This window comes from Octopus sinensis, linkage group LG28 (assembly GCF_006345805.1).
Source record: "Octopus sinensis linkage group LG28, ASM634580v1, whole genome shotgun sequence".
Taxonomy (NCBI): Eukaryota; Metazoa; Mollusca; class Cephalopoda; order Octopoda; family Octopodidae; genus Octopus; species Octopus sinensis.
In genome coordinates this window covers 14,350,629-14,368,296 of record NC_043024.1, presented here as the reverse complement: position 1 = coordinate 14,368,296, position 17,668 = coordinate 14,350,629, and the positions used below count along the sequence as shown (strand labels likewise).

Sequence of the window (17,668 nt, the reverse complement as noted above, 5' to 3'; positions counted from 1 at the left end):
AGTGCATTCCATCACTGCAAGACTAAATGTTTATTGTATTGTGGTAAGTAGCTTTCTTACCAACCACATGGTTCTGGGTTCAGTCCCACTGCGTGGCACCTCGGGTAAGTGTCTTCTACTGTAGCCTCGGGCCAACCAAAGCCTTGTGAGTGGATTTGGTAGACGGAAACTGAAAAGAAGCCTGTCATATATATATATATATCTATATTACCATGATCACCGTGACCGACCAGGTTATCAGATGTTGTTACACATCGCTAGTCACAATGAGCTTCGCATTGTTTTAGCCTTCAAATGACGCCACCCCTCTGGCAAAGCGTGCAGGCCAATATATATATATATGTACATGTGTGTATATGTTTGTCTGTCTGTGTTTGTCTCCCCAACATCACTTGACAACCGATGGTGGTGTGTTTATGTCCCCGTAACTTAGCGGTTCGGCAAAAGAGACCGATAGAATAATTACTAGGCTTACAAAGAATAAGTCCTGGGGTCAATTCGTTCAACTAAAGGCGGTGCTCCAGCATGGCCACAGTCAAATGATTGAAACAAAAGAGTAAAAGAGTATTATTTAAAGGATGAGTATCCATGCAGCAGTTCCAGTGTTGACTTATTTTTTTTACCTTAGAATATAGAATAAGCGATAGACAAGCTTGCAGGGAAAGCAAGGGCTGAGTTCCCCTCGGTCCAAGATGGTCTGCTAGGTTCTGTGTTCCCTAATAAAGATGTCTATGAATATACCTATTTCTTTATTACCCACAAGGGGCTAAACACAGAGGGGACAAACAAGGACAGACATAGGTATTAAGTCGATTACATCGACCCCAGTGCGTAACTGGTACTTAATTTATCGACCCCGAAAGGATGAAAGGCAAAGTCGACCTCGGCGGAATTTGAACTCACAATGTAATGCAGACGAAATATCGCTAAGCATTTCGCCCGGCGTGCTAACGTTTCTGCCAGCTCGCCGCCTTATGAATATACCATTCGTATAGCACCAAACTAATAAACATCTTGCAACAATCTCCAGAAGAGAAACATATGGAGGTCCCTGAAATTGTGAAACTGAATTATTTTTCCCAATCAAAACTATTGTTTGTTTATTTAATAATTTCAGAAACCATAGTATGGTGGAGGTGATTTAAAAAAATGAAATGGTAAATAATTTGTAATACGTTACCAATTCATACAATTCTTTTTCAAAATAATCGATCCAGGAGAAAAGATCTTTCCATCAACGTGACATGGACATTCATCCCTGGTAACACATCTTCCTCCTATATCGAAAGAAATACTTTATATAAAACAATACTCTAAGATGTTATGCTTTTCTGATGAAATTCATTTGTTAGCCATAAAGAATTTACTAAAAAGATACGTTTTTGAGACAGATTGAGGAGTTAACAATTTTGCGAGAATGGAGAGAAGAGCAGATGTCAACTCGGGATTTGTGGTTGCTTTCAGAGAATTCGTGAGGTACACATTTTCCAAGTTTAAGAACCAAATAGAGAGAAGAACCTTTTTTCTATGAAGTTCCCTTCTCGGTTGTGGTTGAGCTTTTTTCCCTTTTACCAAGCCACTATTTACGACGTTTAACATTTCGACAGAAGATCCATTTTTTGTCACCAGTCACAAGTCTATCCAAAAAGGGTGAAATGAGTTTGTGAGAATGGAGAGAAGAGTAGATGTCATCTCTGGATTTGCCGCTGCTTTTGAACAATTCATGAGGCACCCATTTTCCAAGTTTAGGAACCTTTCCAAGTTGTTGAAGATGACAATGAACAGTTGTATACTTTGAACTAATCTTTATTGCCAATTCTTCAACTGATAATGCAGGATTTTCTTCATGTAATGCCTCAAGGAACTTATCATCAAACTCAACTCGACATCCTGTTTGATCTTCATCTTCAAGGCTGAAATCATCACTTCTGAATTTTGCGACTCAACCTACAACAGAGTGAATCAATACAGCTTGCCACCATTAACGGGGAAAAGTACTCCAGTAGGTTTGATCTGATATTCTTCCATGAACATAAATTAATAAATATGGGATTCATTAGTTAACTTGCTTCATGTCGTCTATATGGATACAAATTCTTGAGTAACTTAAGGCGACAGGATTTTTGCTAAATCAGTTTTACAGCTTTTAAACCTATTCCATTGTAATATCTATTATATAAAATCTGTTCTGTCTGTCTGTGTGTGTATCTTCTTGGATCTTGGGCATCCTCCTTCCGATTGCGCTCAAATTTGATATGCAGATACCGACGGTATCAGGGTGTGTACAAGTCTTGAAAAAATTACAAAAATCAATTCCAGGTGAGAATGTGATTGATAAAGCCGTGGGAATGGGCTGTTGTGATCGATACTATGTGTACCTGAGAAAAATGCACTTGCAGTTTGCACAAAAAAAGCCGGCCAGCTTGAAATAATGCCACAAAGTGCAGTATAATTAAGAGACCACAAAAGTAAGATGCAAAAGAGATATTTTCTTCAAACTTGGCATGAAGGAAGGAAAGACTATTTGGCTTCTCAAGATTTTTTTTTTGGCCTTAACTTCATTTAACAAAACCTAAAATTTTATTGAAATAAAGGCATGCTTAATTATTTTTTAATGAAAAGAAAACACTGATTGCTTTTTATTCAGCATATATGATTCAACACAGTCCATTGGATGGGGGACATTTCGCTCGTCTAATATATACCTGTATTTAAAATGCAAATGTATTATTCTATCTTGCTTATAAAAATATATAAATAAATTTTTCAACCAAACATAAATTACTTTTACCCTTTAGCATACAGATTATTCTGTCAAATGCAATGCTTATTCATTTATGCTGTTCTGAATTAATCATTTATTACCTGGTAACTTTGAGATTTCAATGATATAATTGTTTGTTTCTATCAGGTCATCCCATAAGTTCTGTCCGAATTTTGAATAAAGAAATCAAGTGATCAAATGTTATTTTTAATTGAAATTTAATCATCAGTGTACTTTCCCTGTTTATCTATGACTTCCTTCCATCTATTTACAAGCTTTTTAATCCCATCAATGTAAATCTCTTTTGGTTTTAAAGCAAAGAACTCTGAAATGTCAGTTTCGACCTCCTCCTGGCTTGCGAAAGTTATGTCCCCCAAATGATTTTATAAATTACGAAACAAATGGTAGTCTGAAGGAGCGAGATCGGGAGAATAAGGTGGATGAGGAAGTTTTTCCTAACCAAGTTCTTCGATCTTCTCTGATGTGATCTTTGCAGTGTGGGGTCACACATTGTCCTGATGAAACATCACTTCTTTTTGATTCATTAAAGTAGGTCTTTTTTCCTTCAAAGCTTGGTTCAAACGCTCTAATTGCTGACAGAAGACTTGAGCATTGATTAGGTGGTAACAATTCAAAGTGAATTACTCCTTTGCAATCCCACCAGATAGAGAAAAGAACCTTTTTCCCATGAAGTTCCCTTCTCAGTTCTGGTTGAACTTTTTCCCTTTTACCAAGCCACTGTTTACGACGTTTAACATTTCGATAGAAGATCCATTTTTCGTCACCAGTCTCAAGTCTATCCAAAAAGGGTGAAATGAGTTCGCAAGAATGGAGAGAAGAGCAGATGTCAACTCGGGATTTGCTGTTGCTTTCGGAAAATTCATGAGGCACCCATTTTCCAAGTTTAGGAAACTTTCCAAGTTGTTGAAGATGACAATGAATGCTAAAGAGTTAAACACTAACTTAATTAAATCAAAATAAAATTCACAAGAACTGAATATAATTATTTTACCATCAAGAAGAAGCCCAGGTGGACAAAAACATCCTTCAACGCAATATGATGGAGAATCAGCAAATAATTCCGCAGATTTATCATCATAACATGTTGGTGGATTAGCAGGTCCACATTCAAGGTAAACCATCTTATATTCACATTGGATTGCTGAATAACAAAAAAAAAGTTAAATATCATTTAAGTATTTTATTCCATTCTGTATTTAAGAGATGAGGAATTATGTACATTATTTATATTATTTACATTCGATAGATATTTGTCCTCATCTTGTTTGTTGTTAACACAATGTTTCAGCTGATATACCCTCCAGCCTTCTTCAGGTGTCTTGGGGAAATTTCAAACCTGGGTTCTCATTCCTAAGGTATTTTTCGGTATTATTATTATTACTGTTATTATTATTATTATTATTATAGTTATTGTTCAGGTCACTGCTTGGAATCGAACTTGGAATCTTGGGGTTAAGAGCACGGGCTACTAACCCCAAGATTCCAAGTTCGATTCCTGAACAATAATAATAAAAATACTACTACTACTACTACTACTACTACTGCTGCTGCTGCTGCTGCTGCTGCTACTACTACTACTACTATACTACTACTACTAATAATAATAATAATAATAATAATAATAATAATAATAATAATATGCAGTACCAGGCAGAGGCTCTCATGGCTTCTGATCTCAACTGATTGGAAGTGTTATCATGTACATTGTTTTGTCTTGGTATAAAAGATGGGCTACAGCAAATATTCTGCTCAAAACCACAGATTTGCTTGTCAGTTGTTTGACCTTAACCAGTTGACCATGTCCCTTAGTGGTTGAAGATATGTACATCTCTGATCAAGAGCAGAAGTAGTGGGGGAGCATCATAGCCATGTGTTGAGAGGGATTCTTTGGGGTTTGAATAATTCACCTCTGGAAACATGGGTGTTTCATTCAACATCCTTAAACAACCCTTATTCAGGGACCTGTTGAGTGGTATGGGCTACTCAACCTGAAGAAAATTCTAACTGGGCCCCCACCTGCAAGGTCATGTGCTGTTTATTTTGATATGAGATCACCATGTCGTGCACATATGGTTGTGATGCATGTGCCTAGTGTACCCTTATCAGACGGGTAGTCATGATGGGTATACTGGGCTTCGTATATTTTAACCCAGTGTCACTTTGATGGCATGCACTGCTCTCTCACTCAATAATAATAATAATAATGATGATGACAACATCGAAAAATACCTTAGGAATGAGAACCCAGGTTCGAAATTTCCTCAAGAAACCTGATGAAGGATGGAGGGTATATCAGCCGAAATGTTGTGTTAATAACAAACAAGATGAGGACAAATATCCATCGAATGTAAATAATGTAAATAATGTAATTATTTTATATCACATTTGGTAGACAATGATTTCATAGGTTACAAGTTTCCAATGGATTAATCACTGGGTACCTGCATCATCTGATAGCGAGTTACAAGGAATTATCCATGCAGTTCAGTGCAAACTAAATACCACATTCTTTTACTTGTTTCAGTCATTTGACTGCGGCCATGTTGGAGCACCGCCTTTAGTCGAATCAAATCAACCCCAGGACTTATTCTTTGTATGCCTAGTACTTATTCTATTGGTGTCTTTTGCCGAACCACTAAGTTACGGGGACGTAGACACACCAGCATCGGTTGTCAAGCGATGTTGGGGGGACAAACACAAACACACACACACACACACACACACACACACACATATATATGCATATATACGACAGGCTTCTTTCAGTTTCCGTCTACCAAATCCACTCACAAGGCTTTGGTCGGCCCGAGGCTATAGTAGAAGACACTTGCCCAAGGTGCCATGCAGTGGGACTGAACCCAGAACCATGTGGTTAGTAAGCAAGCTACTTACCACACAGCCTCTCCTGGCTTTTTGGTTTTCTTTTTAATGTTTACATCTTTTGCAGATGTGCATCAGTAAAAGATATACATATATTTGTCCACATACATGCATACATACATACATACATACCAACGCATAAACTCAACCACATATTTACAAAGACCAGGAACTCTCTCAACTCAGAAAGTCTCATCACTTTTTTAGCAACTGGCTTGAACTCTCTTAAGAAAAACTTAAATTACACTCAATGAAAATTCACCCCACACCCACACACTGTGAACATGCATGGATTAGTAATTATGGTTTTAGGCTCCTAATCTTAAGGTGAATTCAATCCCATCAGTGCATTGAGTACTTAAGCAAGACACTTTGTTTCTTAATGCCATCATCCACTCAGCTGGCAGAAACGTTAGCACACTAGGCGAAATGCTTAGCAGTATTTCATCTGTCGTTACGTTGTGAGTTCAAATTCCGCCGAGGTCGACTTTGTCTTTCATCCTTTCGGGGTGGATAAATTAAGTACCAGTTGCGCATTGAAGGTTGATGTAATCAACTTAATACCTTTGTCTGTCCTTGTTAGTCCCCTCTATGTTTAGCCCCTTGTGGGCAATAAAGAAATAGGTATTTCATCTACCATTACATTCTGAGTTCAAATTCCGCCAAAGTTGACTTTGCCTTTCATCATTTTGGGGTCGATAAATTAAGTACCAGTTATGTACTGGGATCGATGTAAACCGACTTAAACCCTTTGTCTGTCCTTGTTTGTCCCCTCTGTTTTTAGACCCTTGTGGGCAATAAAGAAATAAGAAAGAAGTACATAGAATGTAAGGGAGTGCATTTAGTCCTTTTGTATATTATGAGTATGGAGTAAAGTGGTTGGTTAAATATCTCTCGGGGATAACATTTTTGTTATAAATTTGTTTTTTTAACCAGTACATATTTAGTAATAATAAGATGAAAAGCATAAACCAACGGTGGACTCATTCATTAGCTGAAATGACGAGTATTATAGGTAAATACATACAATAGGTGCAGGTGTGGCTGTGTGGTAAGTAGCTTGTCTACCAACCACATGGTTCTGGGTTCAGTCTTCTTGGGCAAGTGTCTTCTACTATAGCCTCGGGCTGACCAAAGCCTTGTGAGTGGATTTTGTAGACGGAAACTGAAAGAAGCCCGTCGTATATATGTATATATATATATATGCGTGTGTGTGTTTGTGTGTCTGTGTTTGTCCCTTAGCATTGCTTGACAACCGATGCTGGTATGTTTATGTCCCCGTTACTTAGCTGTTCGGCAAAAGAGACCGATAGAATAAGTACTGGGCTTACAAAAGAATAAGTCCCGGGGTCGAGTTGCTCGATTAAAGGCGGTGCTCCAGCATGGCCGCAGTCAAATGACTGAAACAAGTAAAAGAGTAAAGAGTATATGCGTGTGTGTGTTTGTGTGTCTGTGTTTGTCTCCCTGGCATTGCTTGACAACCGATGCTGGTGTGTTTATGTCCCCGTTACTTAGCTGTTCGGCAAAAGAAACCGATAAAATAAGTACTGGGCTTACAAAAGAATAAGTCCCGGGGTCGAGCTGCTCGATTAAAGGCGGTGCTCCAGCATGGCCACAGTCAAATGACTGAAACAAGTAAAAGAGTAAAAGAGAGTAATTGAAAAAGACAACTTTGCAATAACACTAAATGATCCAAATCATTTTAGATATAAAGATTTCAGAAAAGGTCTGGCTATAACTTACGGCAAAGATCCTGTCTTCTCCATCGTACAGGGAATCCATAAATAGCACACTTTGTATGGAAATTAGATATAGCTGTACACACACATTCACAATCTCCTCCAAGATCACACCTAGAGATTTAGAAAAAATGTATACAATAATTTATTGCAACAATAAAGAAATAAAGTTTCAATTTAAGTCAATTTGTTTATCATTATATGTTAAATAGATCTCGAGGTTTTTAGTAAAATTAATTAATGTAGGTGTAGGAGTGGCTGTGTGGTAAGTAGCTTGCTTACCAACCACATGGTTCCGGGTTCAGTCCCACTCCGTGGTACCTTGGGCAAGTGTCTTCTACTATAGCCTCGGGCCGACCAAAGCCTTGTGAGTGGATTTGGTAAATGGAAACTGAAAGAAGCTCATTGTATATATGTGTGTGTGTTTGTGTGTGTATATATATATACATACATATGTATACACACACACACACACACACACACACATATATATATATATATGTATATATATATATATATATATATATATTATATATATATACATATATATATATACATATATATATGTATATGTATAGAAATACAATAAGAGGCTTCCAAACAAGAAAGCGTTGTGCTAGAACACAAAAAAGGGATAAATTCACGAAAGGAATGAAAATTAAAAGCATTTACCATCTCAACTATATCTCAGACCGACGGTTTCTACCTATTTCCAGCAAAAAAATATTTACTGAAGGCCAGTTTCTTCAGTGGGACAGCCTTAATAATCCTGACGTACAGACTATTACCCTATTTTATTATGTATGTGTATATATATGTGTATATATATGTGTGTGTGTGTGTGTATATGTTTGTCCCCCCAACATCACTTGACAACCGATCGTGTTTTGTTTACGTCTCCGTAACTTAGCGGTTCGGCAAAAGAGACCCCAGTGCGTAACTGGTACTTAATTTATCGACCCCGAGAGGATGAAAGGCAAAGTCGACCTTGGTGGAATTTGAACTCAGAACGTAACGGCAGACGAAATACTGCTTTGCATTTCGTCCGGTGCACTAACGAGTCTGCGAGTTCGTCACCTTACTTACTATATGTTGGATTCCGTGAAATCAGATATGTAGCACAATTTTCCCCAAAGACATGCAACCAACTAGTTTAACCCTTTCGTTACTATATTTCTGACCAAAATACACCCCTTATGTGTTTCAATTAATTTCTAATGTAATCATAAATTTAGTCTGGTTTCATTAAACAACTATAACCTTTTTATTTATCAATATATTAACGTGAATTTTGGAAGATAATTTTAATGAAATGTTCTCAACCAATTCTATACTATCATTTTTGTCACAAACTGACTCTAATTGCAGGTAGATACAGGTAAATTCAACAAAATATAAAATTATTAAAATTTTGTTCAAACATCGCTATAGAAAATGGGTTATTAGCTAATATTCAATTGGGTATACAACAAAATTTTACGATAGAATTTGTTATTCTGGGTAACTTTCTGATACCCATAATAATATTTATGGCAAAATAGTCTTAATTTCATTTAAGGTTATGGGAAACCACTAACTATCCTTTCTTTCGCTTTGTTTACATTTAGCGTAACGGTTCGTTTCCGCCGTAATGATTTCAAATAGGCTCATTCGAAAAAGTAAATAGAAATAGTTTAAGGCTTTACTCTTCTGGGAAAGTCTGTGGCTTGGTGCAGTTTCTTCAGAAAAATCACCGAAAGAAACAGTTTTTAAATTTTCACTCCATTCAGGTGCCAATTCATTTTCTTTATCGCTGTCGGAGCTCTCGGATTCACTGTTTTCACTTTCGGAAAATGAAACATCAGATTCATTATCAAATACCACGTGCTTTTTTTTTTCAGTCATAGAGTTAGATTTATGAAGGTCTTCAGTAGAAAATCCTTCGAATTCTGACTCGCTGCTTGATATAATGAAATTCATATCCATTTTTTTGTCAGAATTACAAATTTTGAAAACACATTAGGAACAAATTTCGGAAAAAAATCTCCCAAAATTCACGGAATTAAAATTACACTTCGATTTTTGTACAAAACTGTAGTTGAACTGTTTACGAAGTATAATACGTGTTTTCACGAATGTACTAAATAGATTTGCTCTGATATTCTCATTTAAATATGAATAGGTAAATTCGGACGGCTTTGGGCGGTTTGGTCACATTAACCAAAATTTTTTTCGGGCGGTTTGGTATCGAAAGGGTTAAGTACTTGGTTAATTTACATGAACACAAAACATTATGCCAGTAATGATATAATAACGGACTGCCATTAAACAAATTATTTGGAAGTTTTAGAAAAGTGCAAATGATTTAAAAACAACTCTTACTCACCCACAAGCATCAAAAAGACAATCTTGATAGTAAGTTTCAATAACAATATTTGGCAGGGAAGCACGACATTTAGCAAATACAGGACCATGTTTAATTATGCTACACATGTCTGTTGCCCATGGTTTTCGATAAGGATTTTTCTGTAATAAGAATTTGTATTGTTAAATAGGAATATATATATCATAGCTTAAAAAATTTTAGATGGGTTTAATTTAAGATATTAATGGATTCATTTTATAGTTCACCCTTATATGAAGAAAAACACTTTGAATCTGTTTTGTTTTTACAAAGATTTATGTTATTTGTTTGAATACATGTTCATGATACCATATAGAGAAACTTCTCTAATCCCTAAATATTCTTGCAAACAAAGGCAACATATATAATAGAGCATCTGCTCTGCCAGTGCCCTTATAAATTCTCTCGGTCCACTCTGCTAGATGTTGATAATAGGAAAATCACTCCTTAGTCAAGTAAAACCTTCAGAACACCAGAGCTTATATACCGCATTCTCTAAACTGATACATGTACCTATTTCTTTATTACCCATAAGGGGCTAAACATAGAGGGGACAAACAAGGACAGACATAGGTATTAAGTCAATTATATCGACCCCAGTGCGTAACTGGTACTTATTTAATTGACCCCAAAAGGATGAAAGGCAAAGTCAACCTCGGCGGAATTTGAACGCAGAACGTAGAGGCAGATGAAATATCTATTTCTTTACTACCCACAAGGGGCTACACACAGAGGGGACAAACAAGGACAGACAAATGGATTAAGTCGATTATATCGACCCCAGTGCGTAACTGGTACTTATTTAATCGACCCTCGAAAGGATGAAAGGCAAAGTCGACCTCGGCGGAATTTGAACTCAGAACGTAACAGCAGAAGAAATACCTATTTCTTTACTACCCACAAGGGGCTAAACATAGAGGGGACAAACAATGTAACGGCAGATGAAATACCACTAAGCATTTCGTCCGGTGTGCTAACGTTTCTGCCAGCTCGCTGCCATGTACTGATACATGTACCATTTGTATTAAGCATACCAGGATGTATCAGGTGTAACCACATCATTAAGCAATCTTACACACATTCTCATTTCTTTAGTCCAGGTTTTCAGGTCTGTTACTGCCAATGTTTCTACCGCCTAAGGAAACTAATTGATATGTTGATGTTGGGGTAGTGGCCGTATGTTGTGTGAAAGAAGTGTCTTTGACTCGTTACAGGCTGACTAACAAGTTCTTCATGACAAATTACAACACCTCTAAAACCGGTATCGAAGATATACTCTTTACTCTTTTACTTGTTTCAGTCATTTGACTGTGGCCATGCTGGAGCACCGCCTTTAGTCAAGTAAATCGACCCCAGGACTTATTCTTTGTAAGCCTAGTACTTATTCTATCGGTCTCTTTTGCCAAACTGCTAAGTTACGGGGACGTAAACACACCAGCATCGGTTGTCAAACACACACACATATATATATACTCTTTTACTCTTTTACTTGTTTCAGTCAATTGACTGTGGCCATGCTGGAGCACCGCCTTTAGTCGAGCAAATCAACCCAAGAACTTATTCTTTGTAAGCCTAGTACTTATTCTATCTGTCTCTACGTGTGTGTGTGTTTGTATACACAAACAAAAATCATTTTAAACTAAGTAAAAATTTATTTAGAGAAATACATTAAAATTATATTAGGTTTACTTTTTACGTGTCGGTGGCACGTAAAAAGCACCATCCGAATCGTAGCCGAAGCCAGTGCCGCCTTGACTGGCTTCCATAAAATGCACCAATCCGACCGTGACCGATGCCAGCCTCACCTGGCACCAGTGCAAGTGGCACGTAAAAAGCACCCACTACACTCACGGAGTGGTTGGCGTTAGGAAGGGCATCCAGCTGTAGAAACTTTGCCAGATAAGACCGGAGCCTGATGCAGCCTTCTGGCTTCCCAGATCCCCGGTCGAACCGTCCAACCCATGCTAGCATGGAGAACGGATGTTAAACGATGATGATGATGATGATGATGATATAGGAAAGTGAAATAAACGTATTATATAGTAGTGCCTTGTTCTGTAGTCTTAATAAGATTAATTTTATTTATGCAGCTATATACCTCACACGGCTCATAATTTTCTGAATCCAATTTATCACTGACTGGGCATTCATAAACCCTCCACGAGTGTGCAAATGATGAAGGTTTCTGCTCAAGTGATTTCTGTTTGGATAAAAAGTCATTGTTCATTATTCCATCAAAATTTCCACAAAGTCCTTCAACTTTCCTTTTCCATGAATTCTTTAGAAAGACATAGATTCTTGTACCTGAAAATAACAAGATGCTTACAATCAATTTGAAGTTTATTACAAAGCATAGCCATCAACAGAATGTGTAGGTGAATATGTTAATTAATTAATAAATTAATTTGTATCCATTAAATCTCTTATTTTTCTAACTCAATAATAATGTTTGATATTTTACAATATCTTATATTATAATATATTTATTGAAGAAATATCTCTCCAAAAAATATATTAAACCAGTGTATCTTGGATAAAATATCCCTATAAGGGGTTTAAATATCCTCATTGTGACTATATATATAGTAGATATATCCTATTTATACTAAATAATAAAATATGATTATACATTATATCTAAGTATTATGATTAAATTCTATTTGATTTAAAATTAGGGTTTTATTTATTTTCCAAAGGATCAAATGTTATCTCATCCTATTAAATAGGCAATTCAGTTTATGTTTACATTTAATTTTTCGTTCATCCTGGGTGTTGATTAGTCTTATTTTAGCAAATTTGTGTGTACACAGAAGACAGATTTCTTTTATAATGTTGTTTTTAACCTGGGCGCCACAATGAACAATCAACCAGATTTTTTTCCCATTATTAATATTATTTTTTATGTTTATGTTATTTATACTATAATGTTTGTTATCAATACTGTTACCATCATCATTATTGTTCCTATTATTTAGTCTTTTATTTTTATTTTTATATTTATTCTTATTCATTATGTTTATTGTATTAGCCCTGAACTCATTATTATTATGATATTTTTCTCTATGAAAATTATTGTAATTATTATTAATATCATTTTTATTCTTATTTATATTTTTATTTTTATTGCTATTTTTATTTTTATCTTTATATATATATGTTATCGGGGTCATTTACATTATTATCTTTAATATTAGTCCACTCTGTAAAGTTATTGGCTTTAAGAACTCTCTTTACTCTTTACTCTTTTACTTGTTTCAGTCATTTGACAGTGGCCATGCTGGAGCACCGCCTTTAGTTGAGCAAATCGACCCCGGGACTTATTCTTTGTAAGCCCAGTACTTATTCTATCGGTCTCTTTTGCCGAACTGCTAAGGAGGACAAACACAGACACACAAACACACACACACACACATATATATATATATATATATATATATATATATATATATATATATATATATATATATATATATATATATACGACAGGCTTCTTTCATTTCTGTCTACCAAATTGGTCGTCCCGGGCCTATAGCAGAAGACACTTGCCCAAGATGCCATGCAGTGGGACTGAACCTGGAACCATGTGGCTGGTTAGCAAGCTAATTACCACACAGCCACTCCTGTGCCTATATAGATATAATGTATAATCATATTTTATTATTTAGTATAAATAGAATATATCTTAGAAGGGTATCCAGCTGTAAAAAGCATATCAAAACAATGGAACGTGGTGCAGTCTTCCAGCTTGCCAGCTCCTCTCAAACCGTGCAATCCATGCCAGCATGGAAGATAGATGTTAAATGATGATGATTGATATATATATATAGATATATATATATATCAATCTGATTGTAAAATTGCAGTAAATTCAGTTTCGTCTTAACTCCAGTATCATATCATACTTGAAAGAAATGAACTTTTAGTTCATTTCATCTGGGCTTATCTGTTTCAAGAATTGGCCTTTACCAGCATTTTCAATGAGGTCCAAAGACAAACCATGGAGTGTATCAGTGTTTGGTTATCTGAGCCAATTTTCAATCATGCCCAGTATCATGATTGCTTCAAGGGTAGAAACCCCTGATAATTTCACCATCAAAAATGAGGAAAAAAATTCTTTCCAGCTCAATGGAAAGTGTTGTGCATAGCAAAGTTCTTCTATCCAACCTAATATACTGGTTTCAAATTTTGGCACAAGGCCAGTAATTTTGGGGGAGAAGGTAAGTTAATTATATCGACCCCAGCACTTGTCTGGTACTTATTGTATCAATCCTGAAAGGATGAAAGGCAAAGTCAACCTTGGCAGAATTTGAACTGCTAAGCATTTTGCCCTGCATGCTAATGATTCTGCCAGCTTGCAGCCTGTATCCAACTAAATTTAGTAATGGGCCTAATTACCCTACCTTTTTAATATGTATTTATAATACAGTTTACTACGTGGCAATTAAATAAATCATTTACCAAATTATTTTGTTTCATTGTTTATATTCTATTTTCAATTTCATTTTAGTCATATTTTTGTGACTCCCTTCGGTCATGAATGACCATGGGATTGCACCTAGAAAGTTACCCTCCAAGGCACAAGTCTGGGCAAGGTTGTTTTTATGGAAGACCAGTAGTTGCCCACGCATACCAGCCTCCCCTCTCCATGCCACCAATGTTATCCAAGGGAAAGGCAAGGGCTGATACAGCTTGGTACCAGTGACGTCGCAGCTCATTTATTAACATGCAAGTGGCTGAGCACTCCACAGACACGTGTACCCTTAACGTACTTCTTGGGGAGATTCAGCATGACACAGAGTGTGACAAGGCTGGCCCTTTGAAATACAGGTACAATAGAAACAGGAAGAAAGAGTGAAAGTTGTGGTGAAAGAGTACAGCAGGGTTCACTACCACCCCCTGCCGGAGCCTTGTAGAGCTTTAGGTGTTTTTGCTCAACATACACTCACAATGCCCGGTCTGAGAATTGAAACCGCAATCCTACAACCGTGAGTCTGCTGCCCTAACCACTGGGCCATTGTGCCTCCACTTTAGTTATATATTAACCACATTTAAGAAAATATTGGAAAAGAAAAAGAATCAGAGACGAATTCCTGTTATTGGAAGCATGTTAAACAATTCAAATATTGATTAAACTGAGTTAGAAGAAACATCTTCATTATAGATTTTCTAGAAATATGACAAGAAAATAGATGGTATTTACCTAAATCCCATTGAACGGTCAAACCAAATTTGGTGAGAATACTGAGGAATATTCCACTTCTTTTTATCATAATGTTGGAAGAACTATATCCTTCTTCTGGTATTTCAACTTCATTTAATGTTGTTGGCTTGTCCTTGAATAAACTTATGACATTTCCTTTTAAAGTAACTGTAATCTCTTTGGTACAAGTCACTCCGGTTAAGCCACATTTCACATTTCTTGTAACGACTGAAAAAGTATTATCTTCACATGATTGAGCCAATACATAAGCACAATCTCCTTGGAAGGAATAGAATTTACCATCAAATGTTTGGTAATGTGGGTCTCCAGAAACAAAGCAGGTTGCTAAAAAAAAAAATAATGGAAAGAATCTAGTAATTATTATTGTTTAAATTACTGTCATCTTGATACCATTGACAACTCTCATTAAATTTGTATCCCAACAGAAGGAAAAAGTAAATTCGATATTTTATCCTTTCAACTAACAAAATCTGGGGTGGATGGAAGCACTCCGTCGGTTACGACGACGAGGGTTCCGGTTGATCCGAATCAACGGAACAGCCTGCTCGTGAAATTAACGTGTAAGTGGCTGAGCACTCCACAGACACATGTACCCTTAACATAGTTCTTGGGGATATTCAGCATGACACAGAGAGTGACAAGGCCGACCCCTTTGAAATACAGGTACAACAGAAACAGGAAGTAAGAGTGAGAGAAAGTTGTGGTGAAAGAGTACAGCAGGGATCACCACCATCCCCTGCCGGAGCCTCGTGGAGCTTTAGGTGTTTTTGCTCAATAAACACTCACAACGCCCGGTCTGGGAATTGAAACCGCGATCCTATGACCGCGAGTCCGCTGCCCTAACCACAGGGCCATTGCGCCTCCACTAACAAAATCTAACACCAATCTTGAGATGGTATGAGAAATAGCTCAACAAAATACAGCTTGGAGGAATTAGGAATTAACAGACACTGCCAGGAATATACAAAGACATCATCCCCCTCATCAACACCACCACTTTAAACCCCACTTTTGGTAAGTCACCATCAGTAAATTCAGCTTCAGCAGATAATATAATCGACCTTCTAGCACCTTCTAGCTAGAATTTTTTCTTGAGACTGATTGAGGGCAGAATAATAGAACAAAATGGTTAGTTTGCTTAAAGTTTAGATAAACCTATTGACAATTTCAATAAAACCAAACAAAACAGTCCTCATTACTCCAGGCAATAGTAAAGGTTGATTTCTTAGCAACGTGCAACCATGAGAATTTTAACCATGTTTTGTGGTCTGCTACCACAATATATTTCTTTACTACCCACAAGGGGCTAAACACAGAGGGGACAAACAAGGACAGACAAACGGATTAAGTCGATTACATCGATCCCAGTGCGTAACTGGTACTTAATTTATCGACCCCGAAAGGATGAAAGGTAAAGTCGACCTCGACGGAATTTGAACTCAGAACGTACCGGCAGACAAAATACGGCTGGCTACGCATTTCGCCCGGCGTGTATCTCCTTTATAGGATCCAGTTAGCTCAAGACATCATCAAGAAGAACTACGTCTGGTTTCGGCCCCTACTCCTCTACCATTTTGATGTGGCCGGGCACCCCTTTCGGAGGTGTCTTCAGCTCTGGTGTTGAGTGCATGTCTTCTTTCACCTTTTATAAGTCAGTAGCATGTACTGTGAAGGTGCATGGCTCAGAAGTTAGAGCATCGAGCTTATGATTGTGAGATTGTGAGTTCGAATCCCAGACTGGGCTGCATGTTGTGTTCTTGAGCAAGACACTTTATTTCATGTTGCTCCAGTTCACTCAGCTGTAGAAATGAGTTGCAATGTCACATGTGCCACATTTGTGTTGGCACATTTTCTACAGAAAATCTGTGGAGATAATCTTAAAAAGTGATATAATAGCACTGTTAAAACTGTAGAACACAGATCGACTTATAAAAACGTTTAATCTATAGTATATATTGGTTGCATAACAAAATATGGTGTCCCTACGGGTCATTAATATTTACTGGGTTGTCCGGAAAGTTTGTGCCGGTTTTTAAAGGAAAGAAAAAGGTCAATAAATACTTGCCATTAAACTTTTAATCAACCAAATATGAACCATTTTGTTGCACAATGCATCTCCATCTTTCCTTTAACTTGAAAATACCCTCTTCCCAGAATTGAGGTGGTTTCATGGCAAAGAATTCATCAAGGTATCTTTTTATGTCATCCAAGGAATTGAAATTTTTACCATTAAGACTATTCTGCTGAGACCTGAATAAGTGGAAATCTGAAGGAGCAATATCTGGTGAATATGGAGGGTGGGGTAACACATCCCAGCCAAGCTGCAGTAATTTTTGTCTGGTTCCCAAAGCATCAAGTGCCGAAAATGAACTTTCTTATCTTCCATTTTAAAGGGTTACAGAATTAACACAAAGTTATAGGAACGTAAACCTTCTTCCATGAAAAGACAGCTTAAACTGTGCTCTAAATGGAGGTGTAGTCAAATCCTATTTTATGAACACAATCATGTCCTAAAATAAATCGGAAGGTAAGCTCCTATAAATCGGCATGAACTTTCCAGACAACCCAATACATACCAGCTTCCAGGAATTTGTTTAGTATGTAAAATTGCTATATTCAATGACATTACACTGCTGTATTTAGTGGCTGTTTAAGCAATG

At 36.8% G+C, this 17,668-nt stretch overlaps 1 protein-coding gene across 1 annotated transcript in view; it reads right to left on the bottom strand.

Moving 5' to 3' along the window:
• The window catches only part of LOC115225679 (SCO-spondin-like), a 26,503-nt gene extending 10,237 nt beyond the window's left edge, over positions 1-16,266 (bottom strand). Inside the window, exons 1-7 of the mRNA XM_036514520.1 lie at positions 16,242-16,266; positions 14,988-15,332; positions 11,886-12,091; positions 9,770-9,909; positions 7,409-7,518; positions 3,777-3,926; positions 1,181-1,277 (exon numbers count right to left, since the gene is read on the bottom strand). Of these exons, the coding sequence (XP_036370413.1) occupies positions 1,181-1,277; positions 3,777-3,926; positions 7,409-7,518; positions 9,770-9,909; positions 11,886-12,091; positions 14,988-15,332; positions 16,242-16,266 (1,073 nt within the window). The remainder of the gene's footprint in view (positions 1-1,180; positions 1,278-3,776; positions 3,927-7,408; positions 7,519-9,769; positions 9,910-11,885; positions 12,092-14,987; positions 15,333-16,241) is intronic.
• Positions 16,267-17,668: the final 1,402 nt, after the last annotated feature.